Here is a 19,339-nt window from a genome sequence, read left to right as displayed (position 1 = left end):
GTTTCAGATGGAAAGTTTTAAGATAAGATCAAAGCTATATGTTGTGATCCTTAAGGTGATAGTGAAATAACACATCCCTTTCTGTTCTGTTTCTTTACACCAAACTAAAAGAATTATATCCTCGAGCAGAGCTTTGCGATCAAGTAGCTGGTAGAAGCAATCTATGTCTTTTAAATTGCCCCACTCTGTGTAGAAAAAAGCCACTCTTGCAAGTAATGCCTTCAGCTGTCAAGTGTGTTAATCTTGCTGTTGAATTCAATTGATATTGATGGATATTAAGGCAATGCATTCCCTAGCTTGAGATACCAAAATACATATACACTACATCTAATTGCAAAGCATCAGGTCTTTGATGGGTTTTAAATGTGGCACACAGTGCAAATTTATGCATTACACATGTGGAAAGTGCCCTTGGGAGCAGATGCTGGTACATTTAAAGCTCATGCCTGAATGTGCTCTGTGTCAAAAGCAGGGTGTTTTGAAGGGACAAATCTAGTCATGACAACAAGGTCTGTAAAATAAATAATAAGGTGAATGTAATGCAAACCTCAAATCTATTACTAACTATACTTAAAGTTTCAGACAGTAACACTGAAGAATTTTAAATAAAAATTAAATTGATTATTTAAAACAGGGAGCAATGGAAGATATTGAATCTGTGCTCAATAACTGAATTACCTACATTAGCTAGGTACAGTAACTAGCAAATGTAGTAAGATGCTAATCTTCAGTAAAGCACTTAAAATAATACAATGTAACTTAGGATTGCTCTGAAAGACAGTATATCACAAGAGCTAATAATTAATAATGTAAAAACTAAAAGGATTAATTTGCACTTGGGGTCATACTGTTGTGAAACTTCTGTTACTTGCTAAAACTCTGTTGCCCAAGTCTCTAAGCATGCTGAAGGTGCAATAAAGTTTAAAGTGTCTCTAAGGCATTACCATAGCAACATTTTGTTAATATTCATATCAAAGTGATATGAGACTTTTAGCTTAACAGTTTCATAATGGAAAAGATGTATTTTTCTTGAAGCTCCATTTAACACTGCATCCATGAATAAGCTTAAAACATCCCAATAATTCTTTTGTTGTTTAGCCAAGAGAATTTCAAGCTAGTTCTTTTCATCTGCTTCCAAATCCCAAGAGCCAGTAAATACACAAAAGAATCCTGAGTACAAACAAGTTTTCCAGTGATGTGTACACATACAATATTTCAGTGTAGCAACAAACTATTTGCTGCAACCCTTACTCATAATGGATAAATGACTTTCTCATAATGGATTAATGAGTTCTTATGCTGTTGAAAACATAATCAAACCTTTTTGCAGTTTCTCAGCATCAGTATAAATTAATATCTAATAATCTAATATAACTCATCTTACATTTACTGATCTAAAAATGTTAAAGACCTTTTAATGGATATGTGAAAAAGTTCTGAGAAAGGCTCAGAGAAAATAATGTCTCGCTTTTACAAGATAATAGTATGCATACTGTAGCTCATGCTAATGTGAATCCAAAGTGCAAATTATTCAGTAATATGTGTCACTCTTTTTATATCGTTTGGCATTAAAATGCAACAAATACATTTTGGAATGGATAGCATTTGTTGCATTTCTAAATGTTTCTCTGGACATGTGATACTTCTGTTTAATGCTTTTTTTTAATCTAAATGCCATGCTGTGCTCCACCAGACATGCTCGGAATATTTATTTCTGATCTCATATGCTTTTCTTTATAAACATTGACGGATGCTGCTTGCAGGCAAAAAAAATGTATATATTGTGTGGAACAAATCATCACCAAATGACATGTAAGATCAAAAGGTAAAAGACGTGAGAGTACCTTTTAAGAAAAAATGCAGTATGTGCAGATTTCCACAGTGATTCAGTTTTTAATGGAAGTCCTGGTGCTGCAAAATCAAGTTGTCTGTGGTGTGAATGATATAAAAATGAGTCAACTTTAATCATTGCATTAAGGTTATGGGGGCTAATGTTGGCAGAACCCACAGCAGCCGAATAAAGAAATAATGTATACACATTATTTTTAAGAATGCAAGAAACTTCAGGAGTGTCTTTGGAATAAAAAGATGAAACAAAGTAATGTTTAGATATTTTGATTTTGTATGTGTAAATGAATCAGATATATGCCTTATCAAGTGCCTTGTGTAATATTGACAATAAGTGCACAAATTCCAGCAGAAATGTATTTCATCACATGGTGTTGCAGAATTTGATGATAGTTAGTTTATATTAAGACAACAGTGACAAGTTCTTATCTAACTGGATAGAAATAGTGCATGACAATATGTTTCTTTTACAATTGGACATTAGAATTTACATTTGTTATGTTGGTGTTGAAAGAGATTCTTATACTGTACCATGTCCTTTTTATATTCTGTGTATATAGTATGCCCCCTTGTCTTAAATGCACATTCATGTTAACACATTGAACAGAGTTGTGCCTGGTTCAAAAAATGCCTTTAGAAGTTCTTCAGAAGTGTTTCAGAGCAGAGGAGGCAAAACTAAGTTAATATCTCTGCTATGTTCTCTACAAGGTCAAGAAGCTGTAGGTTGAAATCCACTTGTTGTCATTATTTTAAGTGGCATATAGCATAGAGGTTAGTTACCCCACTATGTTATCATCATCAATGCAGTCTGAGGAAGATACATGTTTACGTTTAGCCCTCTGCCTAATTTTCTTATTAGCTGAACTATTAACAATGAAAAAGATAACTCTTCGTGTATTAAATTTCAAGACAAGTACTATTATTCCTTCATAACAATTGGTGCATTTTGGCCAGTTTAAGTCATTTGTTTGAGCTAGTCCCATGTGCAGTATTGCATAGTCACAACGCAATAGTGGGGTAATTGTTGCACATTTGTACATGTTGCATGTGAGCACTAAAGGCAACATAACTTTGATATAGCAACAGTGATTCTGGCAAAAGTAGAATTCAGAATAAAAAAGCAGCATCATGCTTTATTATAAAACACATCCAGTTAATTACACAAATCCAGTTACTAAAACTAAATCTTGGATGCACTTAATAAAAGTTATATAAAGAAGTAGAAAATAGTGCCCTCTTGAATTATTCAGACCCCTATCAAAAAATATGAACAAAAACATCTTAGTCAAATTATTGATCGATTGTGCTATTGTGCACATGAATTGGCTTCATTTACTCTCTGCTCTCCTCCCCACTAATAGCTGATGTGTGGTGAGCGTTCTGGCGCACTATGGCTGCCGTCGCATCATCCAGGTGTGTGCTGCACATTGGTGGTGGTGGAGGGGAGACCCCATTACCTGTAAAGCGCTTTGAGTGGAGGGTCCAGAAAAGCGCTATATAAGTGTAAGCAATTATTATTATTATTATTATTATTATTATTATTATTATTATTGTGTCTCATTTAAAAAATCCTATTAATGTTACGGAAAACATTGTTAACATTACGGCAAAGAGCAAAGACATATTTGACATAATTGACATTTTTCAAACTTCAAATGTATTCATTTAAATAAAATTCAACAAATCCTGCTCTACGGAAGTGTAATGGAAGCCTCTGAAGATGCTTACGAAGGGCTTTCTGTTTCCATTCGGTATAAAAGCAGGTAATGCACACGGTTAAGGTCATAGAGTTCTTCAAAGACTGCAGGCAAATTGTCACTAATGTCCACAATAGAAAAAGGGTGCTATGAAAGAATTAAAAATCTGCTGATTCTACAGTTTTCTACTGTAGTATCTACAATTTGAGGTTACTGTTGTGGTGGAAACCCTATTAGGCATAGGACTGAGGTTGATCCTGCCATCACGGCCTTTCAGATAAGTGGTTTGGGAGGTGACCAAAGGCAACAGCTGGAGATCTCCAAAATAACCTGAAATCTAAACAAAGCGTTAAAACTTACCTGTCTGAATTTGAATGACAATTGAAACAAAATCTTTTCAAGATGATGTAAGCTTTTTGAACATGCTCATCAGCATTATGTTTAGGGTAAAAATGATGAAGCGCAGGTTGAGAAAAGATTAATTTTCACTTTCAAATATTTGGGGGATTTGTTACATTTTAGTTTTATGGACATTGGACCTCTTTTCAAGATAGAAGACATGGGCATATAACATCTTACATGTACCAGGACATACTGGCTCAACATGGTTCTTTCTGCCAAGAATCTGAAGCCATGCCAAAAATTCTAGCGTGACAATAATCCAAAGCATTCAGTATACAGTGCATCCAAATTGACAAAGAAATGGTCAATTGCTCACAAACTAAATGTTCTTGACTGTAAATTGCAATCACCAGACCTCAGCCAAACCTTTGTGATTTTAACTCAAGATGGCAGTTCACTAACGGAAACCAAAGTATCAAAAGGATTGAGAGCAATTCTACATGGAGAAATGTTCATGTATTTCCGCTGTGAACTGCCAGAAACACGTATGTGCTACAGGAGGTGTCTAGTTAGCATAAGATTTACAAAATGCATACAAGGGTGTGAATAAATGTGACCCTCATGTTTCCTGGACTTTATAACAAATATGCCTTGCTATTCAGGCTACTGGGCAACATTTTTAGATGTTTTCTGGCAAGAAATGCTTATCCAATCACTAAAACTTTTTTGTTACTTGATGTTTAGTTGTCTAAAAAAATAATTTTGGAAACCACTGTATAGAAGCAGAGCCAGTAACACCAGCTAAAGTGCCATCCAATGGGTGAAACCTCTCTCCCTAACTTGTCATTGATCCTAGAATATATTTTATAACACTCCAAACTTAATTTGATTCATATTGGAATATTTCAATAACAAATGTAAAAATAATACTTTAAATAAGGCAATTCACATTGACAAAAAAGGCATCTTGTCAGGTGATTTAAAAAAATTACCAGATTTACATGCCCACAAATGTATTTTATATTATATATCTTTCTATGTTATATATTTGTTTTAACAGCAAACTCGTAACACTTCAGCCATCTTTCAGACTTCTGGAGAATCTCGCTGTAATGCACTGCCATCTTGTGGACACCAGATCCTTTATGGAAGGACTTCAAAAACAAGTTTACATTTTGTTTTTTTATTATTGCTGCTTTTTATATATAATTTACTGTTCAAGACAAAACAATGCCATTACAAATATGTAAAGCAATGCACACATCATTTGCCGTAATTAAAATACTCGTTTCATTGACGACTGCTCAGTGTACAATATAGTATTTTTTGCATTTTTGTATTTACATCTACATTTTAGGCACATTTGAATGTAAATTCAAAAAGATGCGGGGTGCTGCAAATTAATGCATCAAGTACTCTGCCACTGCAGAATAAATAATCAAATGCAACATTGCAGTTCTTCGGAACAAAGCATGGACATTGTATAAATGAAGATTACTGCAAAATTATGCAAAAGCAGTACACAAAGTGCTCTTCACAAAAATAAGATTTGGATACTAAATAATGTTGGTCAGAGGTTTCTACATTGTTTAAAAATATAGCTTTCTGGAACCATATAATAAATTAGGTTTGAAATAGTTTTCATACGATATACAAGTACATTACATAACCCAGTACAATCTGTGCAAAACACAGATCAGAATAGAACAGGACATCTCTCTATTGTTAGGTACAGTAATATAGAAAAATATTAACTAACCTGAAACCAGCTTTTAGGAATAGACAGCCATCTCACAAAAAATGCATAATTATGTCACCTTTATAAAAAGTTTCACTAAAAGAAGGTTACTAGAAACGATTAATTGGTTTTAACATCTTTAGATCTTCAATGTGTGTGCTAAAAGGGATAAAGAAATACCATATTCAATTTTATGGGAGATATGCTTCAAAAGAATTCCAGATACATCTATTAAACTGCCTGGAACCCGTGTAGTAAATTAAGAATACGTCTAAGTGTGAAAACTGATATGGACGTCACCCTGTAAGCCCATTCACATACTGATGTTTAACACAAGGTGCATTACAGTTATTTTTAAATGGAGTCCCATCACATGTGCAATGAAGTGATGAATGAATCCTTTCACATCATTGCACAGTGTAGAGAGGTTTTCTGTTCAGAGACAAAAAGGTGAAGAGTCAAATATGTTGCAGCTCCCATGGTATGTTTTTTTTCATTATAATTTTGTTTTCCATGTGGCTGAATTCCCTAACACCCATAACACTACACTAATCACAATCTGGGGATTATTAGCAGGCAATGCAAGCAGACAATGAGATAGCAAAGCACAGTTACTGCATGCACAAAGATGTAGTGGAAGGAGAGGCTTTGCTATGCATAAGGTCAATTAAAATACATTCAATAAACTTAACAATAAAAATGGAACAGTAGGTAGAGTACCTCATTCCAATACAGTGACTACAAAACAAGTTATTCCTAAGATTTTAAAACATTGTAAATGCATGGCTTAATGCCCAATAGCATACATAATGGGAGAAAAAGTGGAAGTTAGTCTAAACCTTAATGTGGTGTTTGGATTTCTAAGGCAATCATTAAAAGTTTCCACATTAGAAGAAACAAAGGAAAGAGCTGGCTGCCTTTTTAAAATCTGATATTTTTAAAATAATAAGAGTCAAAACAGAAACTGAGTTACTTATATCTTTATTTTTTTTACTTTGCCTGCATAGTTTGCATCCTCAAGTAGATCTCATCACATAAAAATATTTTCAAATCATGGATAACAAATTTATTTTGGATATAAGTATCAAAACCAAGGTAAATTAAAATTAATAACAGGGAAAACAAAGACTTGAGGTATCTGGTGAAACTCAAGGTATTTAAATTCAGGAAACGTAAGCTTCCTTATTACTTTTATATTTAAAAAAAGTAATCTTTCAGTGACCATAAAATGAGATTTCAATCTTAAAAATACTAATGCTCTTTAAAAAGCTTTGAGCAAGAATTATTTTTTTAAATATAAAAAAATCCCAAATAATTTGATCAGACATACAAAATAAAAAATGATTTTCAATATTTTAGTCTACCAAGTATTATTAACCTCCCACCAGCATACCTCGTTAATTTCCTTTTTGCACACAATTCTAGATTTGGACTTTTTGCGACACTGCATCATCGCTATTAAATAATAGTGTGCATAAAAACATTATTCAAATCCAAATTATATATTATGTGCTATTTTACAGCAAACGTTTTAAAAGGTATTGAAAGCCATACGTGTCATCAATGAAGCACTCAGCTACATAAAAATTGATCTGATGGTACAGATTAATGCATAGAGTTCAACATTTTGTAAACATCTACACCATCATCTCAAGGCGCTGACTGCTATGCATCCAGCAAAAATTACCATAAGGCATAGAAAAAATAAAAAATCAATACAATTATAGTTTGATTTCAGTTTGGTTGTCCAGTAATTTCTACTTATTAAACATAAAATAAGAACTACCTGTTTTATCAATTGTTTTCAGATTGGCATTGAGGAATACAGGGGTTACCAGCAAAATATATAGATATATGAGAAGTAGCCTTACATACTTACTAAATAAAAATATTGATAATTCTTTAGTTAAAGTATGCTATAAGTCTCATCAATATAAAAGTACATTTGTAAATGTATATGAGATCTCCACAATGGAGATCTGTTGACCTTTTGTCTCAGCTTGGTTTATAAGCACATCAAAAAAAGTCCTTGCAGGAGTCAGAATATAATTTATGAAGCAGAATCCCTTAGAAATAAAAAGAACCAAATCTCACCTCCCTCCCTAAAAACTATGAGTTCTTAAGAGGTTTTTTCAGATGGTCATATTTGTTTAGTTGAAAATATTAACCATCATGTGGTAATTCTTATAACTCGCACAAGACTCAGCATGTAAAAATACAGGTACAGGGACATTCAAATTCTCCAACTGCCTGCCATCAGGTAACAAAAAAAGCTGGAATAATGATGATAACATAAATAACAGTTCATATTTGTTTAGCAACCTCCAGAAACACTTTTCTTCATGTAGGCAGCAATGCAACATGGCTGCCGATTTGCATGAAAGACAAGCACGCTAGACTTCAGAATACATTCTGCATCTCGTCTTGTTTTCAGCAATACCCTGATTCTTCAGTCCCTTGTTCACCAGTGCAGAAGGGGGACACTGTCACAAGGCAACGTGGCTGTCACACACTGCTGTCCTGCAGCAGTGGCTCGATGTCCTCGTCGCTGCCAGGCAGGGGGGTGTTGCTCTGGGTGCTGGTGATGCTGTTGCTATGTCTCCGGGTGTTGCAAGTCTTTACAGATAGGCTGTTGTGTTCAGGAATGAATAAGGCAACCAGGAAAGCAAGAAGAACTGCACATGCTCCAAAAAGAAATGGTGGGCCAGAGATAATCGACCTCTATAAAATAAAGAAAGACACTGTAAATGAGACAGAGCTATATATTTAAAGAATAATAATAATTGCTTACACTTATATAGCGCTTTTCTGGACACTCCACTCAAAGCGCTTTACAGGTAATGGGGACTCCCCTCCACCACCACCAATGTGCAGCATCCACCTGGAAGATGCAACGGCAGCCATAGGGCGCCAGAATGCTCACCATACATCAGCTATCAGTGGGGAGGAGAGCAGAGTAATGAAGCCAATTCATAGATGAGAATTATTAGGAGGCCATGATTGGTAGGGGCCAATAGGAAGTTTGGCCAAGATGCCGGGGTCACACCACTACTCTTTTCGAGAAACGCCCGGGGATTTTTAATGACCACAGAGAGTCAGGACCTCGGTTTTACGTTAAATGTACTGTTTAAAAACATATATGAAGAGATCATATAGGCTCCACTTGTTAACATATAGCAATAGCCTATTATTCAAGTCTGATTTCATCAAACCTTGGACGAATTCCATGGCAACATAAAAAGAAAAGACAAGAATCAAGAATCTACTAGTAATTAACTGATGCTCAAGTTACCAAGTGAATGAATGAAACACAAATTGATTTTTTGGTCATTTTCACTGGGAGTAATTAGCACAGAAAGCTGAAACATAAAATTGGATTTGTTCTGGTTTAATGTTGATTTCCATCCCCTGCTCCTGGTTCACAAATGGTTACTTAGTTGGTAACAAACCAAAGTTTAACCAAAGTAAACCAAAGTTTACCAGAACATTGTGCCACCTTGTTTCCCCAAAGCTTAAGGATGGTTACAAATGCAATGATCAAAAAGTTAAAATCAGTGTTTCCCAATTAACCCACTTTCTAGCACAAAATGTATAATATGAGCTCAATGAGTCAGATTAAAAGCAACGGCTGTGCATCCTGACAGAGCAGGAATTCTACATCGAGGTGTGGCTAAACATCCTTCATGAGTAATTTAGGAACCTATTAAAAGACTGCAGGAAGGGCTGCGTCAAGTTTTTCTAAGACAATGATTGTCATGCTAGAAATAAATCTGAAAACCAATCATTTAGAAATAAGTAGACAATGTCTTGCTTATAAATATCATACTAAAAACTTCAGTTTTTCAGGTTTTATTGTGTTTCTTATACTGAATATCCACCTGGAGTTTCATGATAAATTAACTTAGCTCTTAACTTAGTTACATACCATTAAAGATGTGAAAAAATTTCAAGGCTACTGCAGGTTCCCCTGAGATGCCTGATAGAAGGTTATTGAATATGTTCAAAATAAATTCAGCTGCATATCAGTGATGATAATTGTGACTTAACAAGGAATAACAATACCAAAGAATTAGATGCATTTGAGGATGTTTATTGATTATTTTTTATAGTGAAATAGTCTTGGCTAAGGCCCAAACGTAACTTAAATAAAACTACAGGTGCATTGTATAGAGAGAAGCGCAAGTCTCTGAATGGTCAAAATTATCTGAAAAACTAATACTTCAACCTATTAGATGGGTTTTTTCTATAGCAAGTCTATTTGAAAACATAGTATGGAACCATTACCAGTGCTTTTGGACTGTTTACATGAAACGTGGTTTCATTTTACTTTGGAAATTTTTTATTCAAGGTAGAGGACAACGGTTTTAATGTATTTTGGCTCCCTTTCGTTTTGTGATTGCATTTTGCTAGAGAACCAATAAATTATCAATGGACTTTGGTGCCTCTCGAAACTGAAACAGGAGATGACTTTTTTTGTGAAAAAAGATTAATTTGCTTTATGCTGATGTATGTAGTTACAGAAACACTTCTGAAAAGGTTAGGTTGTCACTTAATCTTAAGTAAACTTAATCACCAAAAAATCCACCTTGCAGGACCCATGCTTATACTGTACATTCAATGCCAGCAATGTGCTGTGGGTTTAAAATAATAAACACAATTATTTTCTGATCTCTAGAGGTCAAATGAAACAAAACTAATTCCTACAATTGTAACTAAGAAAATAACTATGGAAATAACAGAAACCTCCAACAATTCTAAACACTATATATAAATTAAAAAAAGAGGTTATTCTCATACCTCATCAGTTGGATCAAGCATAACAGTGTTTTTCTCATTCTGAACTGGATCAATTTCATTCAATTCCACATTGAAAAGGAAGAAAATGAATCCATAGAGAGCTGGTCCCAATCCATTGCAGAGGCCTCGAATTCCCGTTATCATCCCTTGCACAACTCCTGATGGAAAGATTATTATAATGATTAAAGTAATTAACATTCCAGAGAAATTATCTTTAATGTTAGTGCATTTAACTTATCAAAACTATGTATGTTTTATGTTATGTTGCTCTACAAAGCAAAGTTACAAAGCTCTAAAAATAACAGGTCATATAAAATTAAACTACATTGCAAACAAAAATGTATCATAATTAAATGTAACTGCATACACTACATTGGTAGCTAGTATGTCAATTGGCTTTTATTAGAAAGAGCACATTTTTTTGTAACTCTGAATACACTTATACCATAAAGCAATTAAAATTTTTAATGCAAGCAGTATATCAGTGGAAAGAGTGAATTAGTCAAGCCTTTTTTTCCCCCTCTTTGCTGCAGTGAGGGTTTAGGTTGATTCCATTTTTTTTTATATTCACAAAACTGGAACCGGGAAGAGGCAACTGGAACTGAAAAACTAATGTTGGCCCAATGTGGTTGTAGACAAGTCTGTTGCATGCTGGTTTTAAAGTCAGTAGTATAGACTGGTAGTCTGTACCGTTATCTTAACTGACACATTGCTTTGTAGCCTTTTGTGGACAAAGTCTATCCACATTACAAAGAAACTGCAACCATGTTTGATAGCAGGCATCATAACTGTTCACTTCCCTTTCATCTCCCTGTGAATTCTCGCACAGAACCGATTTTATATTTTACTATGCTTCAGAAACTACATTACTCGAGAAGGAGTCCAAATTGCACCTCCCATGATGATTTTCTCTGGGTTTTGGCTCCTAAAATTGGCTCCTAATTAAACATATGCACAGATTTACTGACCCCTTTTATTTTCAATATTTTATTATATGAGCCGGAAGTTGTAATGTTTCATCGGATTGGGAGCAATAATCAAAACATAATAAAAACCAAGCTTCAATTTAATAAAACTTAGAAAATAAGTACTTTTGTATGAAACTTAAATTAAGTGTTAGAAAAAAGTACATGCACAAATTCAGTATTGATTTATTTTTCATTCTTTCTCAATTGGGAACATGATTCTCTTTGTTTCTCTATTATTCAGTTTATAATGTTTATGAATGTAAAAGTTAAAATACAATTCTAATATCGTCAAGAATGTTTTAAGGATAATTACATAAGTACTAACTTAGAAGATTTTCCAAAGCAAATGTGAACTTATTTATAATGAGAGTACTGGGAATATGAGTGTTTTCAATTTATAACGCTAAATAAATTTGTAAATGAAAAAATTTACATCATATTTATTTGGCAAACACAAACGTCATGATATAGACTGCAAAGACATTAGACTGAGATGAAGAGAATAAATGATTACACTAATGTCTGCAATCTAAAGAGGTACAAAAACAGGACTTCAATCGATTTTCAATGGGTTTTCACCTACATAAAACAAGCCTTAATTGTTGATTACAACTACAAACTACATTACCTTATCCATCATTCACTGAATCTACTTTTTTCCGTCACTGTTTTCAATTAACTGCATTAAGGAATCTGTTGCCCACCCTTATTGTTTCTACCTCTCACCAACAGTCCTGCATATGTATATATGGTATCTGTGTTACACTTTGTGCTGTTGAATTATCTGCTTCAGCATGCTATTATATCCATCTTTATACATTTAAAGAATGTGATTTACTGCATTTTCCTTGCTTAATAATGACTTATTTTTCTTCATTCACTTATTGTATTGATTTTCTGTAACTGCACATATTTCTGGATAACACTTAATGATAACAATGATAATGATAATAAGATGCTTAGATACATGGTTATAAATATTCTGAATATTTTAATACAGAGAAACACAAGACTTAAGGTAGATTTCATACAAGTTCAGAAATCAAGAACATCAACAGTCAGCCCAGAATGTTATTTTTAACTCAGCACAGGACCAGAGGGTGTAAACTGAAAGTGTTATCAAATTATTAGAATACAGAACTCTTTTCAGAAAACATTATGGATGTGTGTGTATATATATGGAAAATATTGAAAAGTCAATATTGAAAATATTGAAGTGAAAAAGTTGCATTACAGTTGGAATTAATAGGTGCTTCGGTCATAATTCAGTAACAACTTGATGAACACCCTATTTTCACATGCAAATTTTATTATTTTTTAAATTGAAGTTTGGAATTTGCAGTGTAATCATTTTTGCATATTTAATACAGCTTGACAAATACCTTTGTATCTGTCATTATACTGTATATAGCAATGTGCAAAATGGGAAATGTGTCAACTTCCATATTACATGGTTTATATAAAACAGACTTAGAAATACGGAATGAAGTTAGAATAATAAAATCTAAACATGAAAACAGCTCAAACAAGACAAGTTACAGTTCAGTTAGAGTGGCCACTAGATGGGGGTATTACCCAAGACATACTGCATATCCTTTCTATAGCAAGGAAGGAATAATAATTCTCTTATTTCTATAGTGTTTGTTATTCCCAAAGGATCCCATAACACTTTTACATTAAGGAGAGCATCCTCTTCACCGCACATGAAGTGCAGTAGTAATTACGTGCCGGCAGCCCCACAGCACAGCCGATCAGGTAGAGAAGTGAGAATGTACTTCACCAATTGTATTAAGGGGAAACTGAAGTAGGTAAGAATGTTTTTTAGTACTTAAGTACACAAGATTGAAACAAAGTGAAATTTAGGCAGGGTAAGAAGGTTAAGAGAAGGTTTTTCTATTGACATTTTAATGCTTTGTTAATTTCACATAACTTATCACTCATGAGCTTCCTGCTTCATAGAAAACAAATTACTCTATTAGACAGTTTTTTACAATACAATGAAATTAACCTGAGAAGTTTATACATATGTTTTACATATCAAACTCCAACAGAAATACATTTCTTCTTTCATGTTTGGTTCATACACAATTCAAAACCTTTACATGAAAATGAAATTAATACTTGGTGATTCTGTGAAAAATGAAAGCTAAGCCTGAGAATGGATACATTGTTTAAACTGTGTCCATTATTGTGTTCTGGAGTTCATAAACACAGCCCCAAAGGTTTCCTAGGTAATGCTATGATTCACGCAAAGTCTTTTCAAGTGACTACTTATTTGACTTTCAACTCACTCCTTATTATGCACTCCCAAATTGTCAGAATAAAACACTCATTTCTGTTCTTCTTTGCTGTTGCGATTCATGGTAGAATTGTTTTGATTACTTGATTTGCTAGTCACATATTCAAACAAATGCTAAAAAATTGATTCTTTTTTTCTCCTTTGCTATGCCTCCACACCAAAATATAAGCATTTTCCGCAACCATGTGCACGAGTCCCTACATGATGCTCAGGTCCAAGCTAGAATGTATAAATTTTGATTACATGACTGGCTTTTACTCAGAATGGTATCATCTTTGTCAAGGCTGTTTGTTTTAAAGTGAAGGGCTTGTGGTACTTAGGGGAACTAAATACAATTTAGTTAGCGTAATAAATGTAACTATGAGACTATACAGTACAAAAACTACAACGTACAATGATGTACATGCTACAGTACGTAAAGGAATACAAGTTATTGACAAGAGCAATAGCAGCAGCGGTACTTATTTCAATGTAAGTATTTTGTTGTATGCCCAACCAACCTGGAATCACCAAGTGTGTTTTTTCCCGACTCACAATAACTAAACCTACAGCTACACATACAAAATACTAGCAAGTATAGAAAAACTATCTAAGCCACCCATCTTCAACTCATTTGTCTTTTAATGTCTCAAGAAATACAGTCATGTGCAGGAGGTTCTGTTTTACTTGGAGAAATGTGTTTTTGGTCAACAGAAACACCAAGTTTGCATGCATCTCGTAAGTCACCGTTCGACTTGGAACCAAGAGAGCCCTGATCATATAAGTCCAGCCACACCCTAGACAGCACTCAGAAAATTGTCCTTTGTCGTCTGGAGAATCCTATACAGAACCAGAGAGGGACAGAGTTGATCAGCCTGCACTTGCATGAGTACCTTTACTGGCCCATTACTGCATGAGCCCAGTAAAAAAAAAGTACACTTCTTTGTATAATAGAGTCTCAGGCATCTTTAATTTTAATAAGTTTATCAACTGAAATTCAGCCTCAAAGAAATTCTTCGTTCTTACTTCAAACGAGAACACCAATAGGTTTCTGCAACTGTAATGAAAATGAATCACTTGCCACACAGAATCTCTGCAAGTGCGACTGTCTGCTGCTGTAGTGGAAGTGAAGCTGAGCAGAGATCTGTCTTACCCTGCTGATCAGGCTCTGCACTGCGAGACACCAGTGCACTCACTGCTGGGAATGTAATACTAGACATCGCTGCCACCGCTCCTGCAGCCCACATCATCCTGCAAGACACAAACTGTGGGTCACCAACATGAAGGGAAGTCACATTTACCTTAGGACAGCCCACTTGATGTTTTTGTTTTACCAATTGACTGTAGACTCTGTTCTAAATGTAAAAATTAATATTAATCCACAAACCTGAAAATTAATAATACTATCAAGAAGCATCAATCTCAAAATAAACATCACAATATGTTCAATCACAACAAATGTAGGAGTATAGCAGTTTAAATACTAATATTGTACATTTTATGACCTATGAAATAAATTACAGGAATTTCAAATTATTGAATGAAAACAAAAGGCTTGTGATAAATAATTTATGGTAATTAAATTTATTGGATTATTAGATTTGATAGACTATTTATGATCATTATAGACTTTTAAAACATTTGAAAATGTTTATTCCAATATTACCTATCGATAAGAACAGAATTTGCTACACAAATCTACTTTTTTCATTACTATAGAGCTTTATTTATTAGATAAAAAATAAAAGGACGGAGATAACTGAGCTGGAAAAAAACTAAAGTATTTGCTATAACCTCACTGTTACCCGTCTGTCTTTGAATTCTACTGTTGTTGTTCAATCATGGTTTTCTCCAAATATCCCTTATGAATCTTGTACCATACATCCATGTTTATTGCAAGCTTAAGTTTTTCCATTTACCACTTTCAACATAACTGCAATGTTTTGTTGTTTTGTATGCACAACTAATGGTTCAGAATTACCTGCAAAATGATGTACCAGTATGATCCAAGACATATTTTAACTGAAGTCTTTGTGGTCACAATCACCACAAACATTTAGAATATTTAGAATAATTCTTGTTATAACATTACGAAAATAATACTGCTGCCTTGTGAAGTGTAACTACAACAATTCCTGCTCTGATGGCACTTGGACAGATTAAATTACAAATTGATTTCTCCTGAACTTGGGATAGTGCTAAGGATATTGTCTCATGCTCTTAAATTTGGACATAGTTACAATGACCCAGTTACAATGAAAAACATAACTAAAGCATTAACGTTGCAGTACTTTCCAATAATTAAGACAACATCATTTCTTTGAACATTTCCAAGACTGGTTTTATTGATTAACAGTGATTACAGAGTTATAGTATCCTTGAATCAGTGCAGAGAGTTTGGTGGGAATCTGAAGAAAAAACTATCCCGTTATGTTGCACAAGCTGAGACCTTTTAAAGAAATGACTGGATGAGATCCTAGGATTACTTAACTACCAACAAACAAATAAGCTAGATTTGTCCTGTTTGTATGTTTGTAGATCTGTTTGTATCCTGTGACATTGATAAGAAAGTAAATTTTCAGTTAACCTGCATTCTAGAAAGAATGGTATTACAGGGTTCACTAATGCCAAGAACAGCAGTCTGTCTGAATCAAAAGTAAAGATTATAGTTAATATTTCATGAAAGGTGGTAATTAAGTGACAAAAACCTGAAAGATACCTGAATGTGGTTAAAATTGAAATAATTCAAACCTCTGGCTTGCCTCTGCTTAGGCAGAAAGAAAACACATTTGTAGCAATAATGTTTGATACAATAGGAGCAATTACAGTATTATTTCAGAAAGCAACTTAACAATCTTGTGTGATACTAAGCTATACAGAACAACCAGTCTATGATAAAACCTTTATAAATGATCAGAAAAGAATTGCTGCATTGTTGTTTATAATAATACTATTGTAATACCACTCAATCTGTTCTTGTCTTACCAAGATGAAAGCAGAAAAGCTAAAAAATGCTTTTGTGTTTTCCCAGATAACTGCAAAGCTTTTCAACCTAATCTTTGAAAAACATGCTCTTAAGTTGCAATATACTGAGAATTCTGGTGCGTGAAGTTTAAAATAAAATCTTGTGAACACAGAACACTAGTCTTAGCATCTCTACATTGGCTCCTGGTGGAGTTGAGAGCCAAATCAGAATTTTGTTTTTAAAACAAAGGCTGTATATGTAAAGTATGAGACAGGTTCGATTTTTTCTACATTTTAAGAAGCTTAGTCTTAGATCTCTGGACACTGAGCATCTCTATCACTTTGAGTACAAGAGGCCAAACAGCAATCAACATATTAGTCACCATACATTGTCCCATTTGGCAACTAGACTGTACAACAATTTCCCAAAGAACATAATTGACACTGACACTATCAGCACATTTAAAGCTAAACTGAAAGCCTACTTTTATAGCTTTGGTTTTATGTTAAGATGCTTGCTTAATGCAATTTATAAAAATGCACTGTATTTTTTAAAATCCGTTTTTTCTCATGTGAAGTGCTTTGGTATTGTTGTACAGAAAGGTTGCTATATAATGCAGAAAAGAAGATGTGTAGCAGTTCATAGAGTTCAGTTGTTTCCTTTTATGAAAAAGAAGGATGAAATATTCGAAGTTCAGATGCATCATGTGGCAAGAGAAACAGAGAATTATATTGTTGCAGTAAATGCACACAGTAATATTTGGGTTTCAGAATGAATCCATTAAGAGGTACAAAGAAAATATACTTCATTGAACTGAAAAAGGAAATGACTGAACAAAACTACAAATCACTAAAAATGCCTGCAAAAGAATTTGTATTATAAACTGTTTTTATTTATATACTTTTCCTTATCATAATCTAAATATCTTACTTTCCAAATGTTTACAGTTCTGCACCCTAAAGGAATAACAGTTAACCAAGCAAAAATGAAGAATTTCAGGGTGGACAGTGAACTTACCATGGTTCAGATCCAAATCCATACCAGGCCAGCTGGAGCATTTGAAACCCAAGCCCAAGCAGCACTGTGTTTTTATTCCCTATGGTCTTCATTAGAATGCTAAGAAAAACTGTCTGTGATGAGAGGAAAAATGAATTAGTTGTTCTTCTTCCTAATCTGTGATTACTCTATTAATTCTCTAATGTTGTCTTTTAATGTATGAGTTATCGTATGCATTTCAATGGAATCTTCAAACTGCTTTTATTTCCGTGCACCTTATCACTTTATAGAAATATATGGTACTAGGAAAAAAGAAACAAAAAGCAATTTGTTGCAACATATAGAACCATCTTATTTAAAAACAGAAAGTTAAAAACAGCCTAACATAATTTAACATAAATATGAAAGCCATCAAAAGTTACTGGAGTACCTGAGCTATGATTGAAAGGATCCCCACAACAGCTATAAATGCTGCTATAGTAGTTGATGTGAATCCAATAACCTGAAAGAGAAAATATATATTCACGTTATGCTGCTTTTGAATTGCACCCTTTTTTCTTCCCAAACAAGGCATTTTGCATGATACTGAAGCATTACCAACTCACTGGCAGCTGCAGGGCTACTGTATGTAAAGCCACCTTAATGCCTTTGTCTAATTTTAGGTATTTATAATATGAAGAATTGAAACAAGGTTCAATACACATAACATGATCAGATTACATATTCATATTCATTCAATTGTTGAGCACAAAGAGAAAAGCATAACATCTGTCCTTTCAGTACAAGATGTGGTTCCAGTACAAAATCTCAGGATACTCACGGTGTTAAATACTGTATGTTAGAGTACAATTTGCTAGTCGAAACTGTATGTTAGAGTACACACTTGCTTTTCACTGAATTATAGTGGTTCATGTCCAAACACAATAAGAGTCCTGAAATTATCCTCTCTACATAGAAAAATATCCCAATAATTATAATAATAATAAACTTTATTTTATATAGCTCCTTTAAAGGTGGCTTCTCAAAGCACTTTACAGAATGTCAACAACAATAAATTAAAAGAATACACAAGATAAAACACAATTACAATACACGGAGGAGATGGTTGTACAAATTAAAGTAGTAGCAGAGGGATAAAGAATGGAACCAGTTTAGTAAAGGCTCTTCTAAAGAAGAAGGTTTTGAGTCTGGATTTGAAGGAGATTAGAGAAGGTGACTAATTGTCCACATTGCTGCTCCTAACAGACCTTGTATTCACTGAAAGAAGCTCAGTGCACTATGATAAACTGACAGTATAAGAATGGTTACAAATAAGGCCATTTAGCAGATTGATCTCACTTGGGTGCTAAGAGGTAATTGACTGGAGGATAATATCCAGACGTTTTTTTTTAATAAGCCAAAGTTTCAGCTACAGATGCAGCCATTCAAAGTACGCGGCACAGACACGCACCGCGGGTAATTGGCTACAGCCTCGCGCATCGTGACGCGCGATGACGCAAAATACCACGGTACGTGATTTGTTGACCAACAGGGGCACTCGTGGTGCGTTGGTTGGTCGGAGAGAGATTTAAATGTCTTTACTGTGCCCGTTTTAGTATTGAATATTTATATGGAATTTTACCACTGAAGGGAAATCTTAGTAACTGAGCATAAAAAGAACAGGAGCATACTGTAACGCGTGTGAAGGCCATAAACGATATTAATTTTGGA

General features: G+C 34.1%; 1 protein-coding gene across 1 annotated transcript in view; it reads right to left on the bottom strand.

Annotated features, from left to right (window-relative positions):
* Nucleotides 1-5,054: 5,054 nt before the first annotated feature.
* Nucleotides 5,055-19,339, bottom strand: part of slc71a2a (solute carrier family 71 member 2a) — a 32,674-nt gene continuing 18,389 nt past the window's right edge. The window contains exons 8-12 of the mRNA XM_088910737.1: nt 18,060-18,131; nt 17,651-17,763; nt 14,822-14,919; nt 10,423-10,580; nt 5,055-8,346 (exon numbers count right to left, since the gene is read on the bottom strand). Of these exons, the coding sequence (XP_088766863.1) occupies nt 8,131-8,346; nt 10,423-10,580; nt 14,822-14,919; nt 17,651-17,763; nt 18,060-18,131 (657 nt within the window). The 3' untranslated portion in view covers nt 5,055-8,130. The remainder of the gene's footprint in view (nt 8,347-10,422; nt 10,581-14,821; nt 14,920-17,650; nt 17,764-18,059; nt 18,132-19,339) is intronic.

This window comes from Atractosteus spatula, chromosome 3 (genome assembly GCF_055471065.1).
Source record: "Atractosteus spatula isolate fAtrSpa1 chromosome 3, fAtrSpa1.hap1, whole genome shotgun sequence".
NCBI lineage: Eukaryota > Metazoa > Chordata > Actinopteri > Semionotiformes > Lepisosteidae > Atractosteus > Atractosteus spatula.
The sequence above is the reverse complement of the archived record's forward strand: the minus strand, read 5'-3'. Positions and strand labels throughout refer to the sequence as shown.